The following is a 4751-nucleotide window of genomic DNA, read 5'->3' as shown; positions in this document are numbered from 1 at the left end:
CCCAGACTTTCTCTGTGTAACAGCCTTGGCTGTCCTAGAATTTGCCTCGTAGACTAAGTTTGTCTTAAACACACAGAGATCTGCCTGCTTCTGTCTCCCAACCAAGTGTTGGGATTAAAAGTGTGTGCCTCCATGCCCACCGTTCCCAGTCTTCAAAGGGGATTCTCAAGAGATGGTTAGCTACCTTTTAATAGTCTTCATGCCTTGACCATGAAGGCGTGGGGGGCTTAAGTTCTTCCTAACGCATTAAGGACTATCTAATGTCTTTCCTGCTCTTCTCAGCATTATGGAAGGTCACTAATGACATCAGTACAACCCCAAAAGACCGAGGCATACGCCTTCTCTTTTCCTCCTACCCTACAAAATGTTATTTAATAATCTCCTTCCTAGGACTGACTGAAGAAATTACATTTTTCTTTATTTCTCTGATAAAAGGCTCTTCTGCAGCTAGTCCAAGAATATCATCTCCAATGCACTAAGCAAACGCTAAAGGAAAATGAAATGTCTTTCCCAGGTGTTAAAATCATGTAGCTAAATTAAGAATTTTTTTTTTCTTAAAAAACAGAACTTTAGGCCAAATATACCTCTAAATTTACTGGTTCCTACTGGTGGCCATGCTTGCCTAGTTTGAGAAGAGGAAACCATGAGAATAAATGTAATTTCTCACCCAAAAAGTCGAGTTGCAGTACTCTTCCATAATGATTTCCGGCGCTCTTCTGTTACAAAGACTTTTCTATGATTGTCTTGTTTCTTCTTTACCTTTTTCCTCAAAGAAAGCAGATGTTAAGGAACGCTGTGCTTTCCCATCCTCACTGCCCAGTTAAAGGCCTGCCTCCTGACCTTTCACCCTGACAACTTAATAGTTAACTTTGCTGAGTGTACATTATGTCATCCCAGTGAGCAGACACGTGACCGGGAATCAATAGGTACAGGGAGGCTTATCACCTCTCCGAAGACCTGCCCCTGTAGTGTGACCAAATCTAGAAAGAACCAATCAAAGACATTAATGTAGTTGGCAGGTCAGGAGCCCTGTACACGTTACAAAAAAAAAAAAACAAAAAAACCCTATAGTGACCTATGCTTCCCTATACATGGGGTTTTACTTCAGTTTGAACTCGGTTAAGAGTTCACAGAGCTGCTAAATACCCGTTCCTCTGATTTTTGTTTTGTTTTGTTGAGACCAGGTTTCTCTGTGTAGCTCTCACTGTCCTGGAACTCACTCTGTAGACCAGGCTGGCCTCAAACTCACAGAGATACACTTGCCTCTGCCTCCCAATTTCTGAGATTAAAGGCATGCATCACCATGCCTGGCTCCTCTGAATTTTTGATTAAGAACTTATAATAAACATAAAACATGGTTTAAAGTATTACAAACATTGTTCGAAAAGGTCAAGTTATAGGAAAGAGCAAAAGCATTGTGAACCAATGAACATAATTTGAGGAATAAAATGTTAGTCTTACTGGAAGGATTAGGCAGTTTTTCTTTTTATTTTCTATTTGTTGTATTTTTGTTTTTTTTTTCATAATTATAAAGTATTATTTGTATAATAGCATTTAAAATGTATCATCTTGACTCATTCTAAGTATATAATTCAGCAGTGCTAAGTGGACTCCTATTGTTAACCAATTTCTAGAACTTTTCACCTTGCAAAACTGAAATTTTATGCCAACTGTGTATGGCCCCTCACCCTCCAGTAAACAGAGGCTGTTTTGTTGGTAATAGAAACAACTTAATATATTATTTATCTTGGTTTTTGTTTTGTTTTGTTTTGGGGAACAAGGTCTCAATGTGAAACCCTGGAACTCATTTTGTAGGTCAGGCTGGGATGGAACTCACAGAGATCTGCTGGCCTCTGTCTCCTGAACACCACCACGCCTGGCTTATATTCTTGTTTATTCGAATAAGGCATTATAAATGAGTTCTGCTATTCAGCTTCAGAATTGAGTTTGTGTTGATTTCAAAAACAAGTTCTACATAATCCTCCAGTCTGTAGTGACATGTCAGCAGGCATGTCTTGACTTAGATGTTCTAGTTAACATGAGATCTGAGGATATTCAGAACAGCACATTTTCATTTTCTGCTAGTAAAATATAACATGAAAAATGGAAACATACTTCTTTTCTAAACTGAGGGATTTGCTACATTTGTCATAGTCCTAAGCCAGAAAACAAAACAAAACAGTGGTACTCCACAGAGGCATTTAAACTCAGTAGATATTGTGATGATGGACAGGGACCCATCTAGGAATCCAGAGGTGGTGGACTTTAGGACGGCGCTAACTTCTGATGGCATTCAGTAAAAAAAAAAAAAAAAAAAGAAGCTGAGTGTGTCAAGAAATTTCTGAAATGGTGATAAATTGTGGCCATGAAAATTTCACAACTATTCCCAGAAAGAACTTGTGTTTCGACTTTTTAAGTGACTGAATTTGCTTTGTTCAGGAAAATGTGGCAGAAATGATCCTGGGTAAATTATCAAGCCCAAACCCAAGAGCTCGTGTGTCTTTTTTTTTTTTCTGCCTTCACTTCATTTCCTGAAATGTTTTAGCATGATGAGGACCTAACTACCAAAAGATTAGATACCAAGGGGAAAACAGATCGAACACACACACACACACACACACACACACACACACACACACACACAGAGAGAGAGAGAGAGAGAGAGAGAGAGAGAGAGAGAGAGAGAGAGAGAGAGAGAGAGAGAGAGAGAGAGAGAGAGAGAGATTGCGTAATTCATCTCAGCTACTCTGGTTGTGGTCCAAGATTACGACCCGCTATCTTCCAAGACCATCACCTCAGTTGACTTTCCAGGTGGATGCTGACCCAGTGGTACTCCCAGGAGAATCAGAACACTCACCCAACCGGCACACGAATTATGAGGAATAGTCAAATGTTGTTTTAAGCCTCTAAGTAACTAAGTTGCTTTTCTGCAATGATATTTTTATTATCTTAGTATAGTGGGTTTTTTTTAAATGTTGGTCATTGTAAGGAGCAGGCTCTTAAACAGGACTAACTCCATTTTGTAATAGGAAACTTGTAAAGACATCTCTGGTACTTGTAGAGACTAGTCTGGTACTTGTAAAGGCAAGTCTGAAAATGAAGCTGTGCTGAGATAACCAGACACGAGTGGTTATCTGCCATGCATGTCAGGAGTAACGCCAAATCCAACATAAAAGAGGAGCCCGTCCAGAGCACTTAACTTCACACTTGTAGCTATGACTGGCCAATGTGATCCTCTGAACAAAGCCTCCTCAGCACCCGGTCATCAAAGAGTTAACTGAGAGACCAATGCCTCCAGCTTCTTCGTGGTCAAGTACCCTATGAGGTCAAATTATCTGGAAGCCCCAGCCTGACCCCACCTTACTGGACTCTGGACCTGTAACCCAAAACCAACATAAGGACTCAGGTCGTATAATCCATGAATGAATGATGTGTTTATTGCTATGCTTATTTCTTTGGTAATTAGCAACTTATTATTTGTGTTAATTGTGCATATTGTTAGAGGCAATGCATAGGAAATGTGGCAGTATCTTGTTGTAGTAATAACCTTAGCATTTGTGATAATATATTGCTTGCTGTGCATTATCATTAAAGAAGTAACTGAATTCCAAACCCTCTGTCTCTTGGCGTTCTCTCTCTTCCCTCTTGAGGAGCTGATGATCTCATAGTCAAATCCAGTATACGATCCCTGAGTGGAGCAAGAGCTGTCGCTCCTCTCCCCTCGGGGGAGTCTAACTCCTTGCTCATAACAGATAAGACTCCCTGCTCTCAACAGCTATTGACCCTCTAAATCATTTAAATGAGCTATAGTTAGCCTGAAAGTTCCCGTCAAACTAGACATTACTTATTTTAGTTTTAGGACTTGTGAGATTGTTCAGGGGGTTCTTGCTACCAAGCAGGTCAACATGAATTCAATTCCTGGAACCCATAAGGAAGAGAAGCAGCTCCGGCAAGTATTCCTCTGATCTCCACACATGCACTCATGTGCATGCACATATAACATAAATAAATGTGGTTTTATTGTTAGCATATGTCATTTGTACAATGCAGAAAGTTTCATCATGAGATGTTTGCAAAGACACACAATGTACTTTGGTCATGTTCATTCATCCTTCAGTGGTTTGTAAGTCCTTGTTCTCTCTGTTTCGTTTTAGCCTCAAATAGGGCTCTACTTTTATGGGTTTAAATTTTTAATTCTAGATTCCATGTCTGAGAGAAAACATGCAGTATTGTCTAATTTCGCTTGACATTATCCTAAGTTTTTCTTCCCAGCAGTTTCAAATTTTCCTATCTTCCATTAAAGTCCCAGAGCCATTTTGAATGAATGTTTTATATAGGATGAGACATAATGATCTAGTTTCTTTCTTCTACTCCAGGACGTCTAATTCTCCCAGAGCCATTTGTTGAAGAGGCTGTCTTTTCTTCTACATATGTTTTTAGCGGCTTTGTCATGATGGCTAGAACTTTATGGGTCTGTTCACGTCTGTCATTGGTCTAAGAATCTGTTTCTATACCAATCCTTTAGTGTTTTTGTTACTAGGGCTCTGTGATATAACTAAGTCATGTATGATGACATTTCCAGCATTGCTCCTTTTGCTCAGGATTGCTTTAGCTATTTGGCATTTTTTTGGTGCCTTCTTGTTATAGTCTTCCATTTCTGTGAAGCTTTTCGTTGCAATTTGATGAGTTTTGCACTGAGTCTGTAGATCATTTTGGTGACATTACCATTTCAAAATATTAATTTTTCCAAT

General features: G+C 39.3%; 1 protein-coding gene across 1 annotated transcript in view; it reads right to left on the bottom strand.

Annotated features, from left to right (window-relative positions):
* The window catches only part of Abcc2 (ATP binding cassette subfamily C member 2), a 59665-nt gene extending 58758 nt beyond the window's left edge, over positions 1 to 907 (bottom strand). Inside the window, exon 1 of the mRNA XM_028776195.1 lies at positions 668 to 907. Within this exon, the coding sequence (XP_028632028.1) occupies positions 668 to 697 (30 nt within the window). The 5' untranslated portion in view covers positions 698 to 907. The remainder of the gene's footprint in view (positions 1 to 667) is intronic.
* Positions 908 to 4751: the final 3844 nt, after the last annotated feature.

The sequence above is a fragment of the Grammomys surdaster genome, unplaced genomic scaffold (genome assembly GCF_004785775.1).
Source record: "Grammomys surdaster isolate TR1022 unplaced genomic scaffold, NIH_TR_1.0 66, whole genome shotgun sequence".
NCBI classification, from domain to species: Eukaryota; Metazoa; Chordata; class Mammalia; order Rodentia; family Muridae; genus Grammomys; species Grammomys surdaster.
The sequence above is the reverse complement of the archived record's forward strand: the minus strand, read 5'-3'. Positions and strand labels throughout refer to the sequence as shown.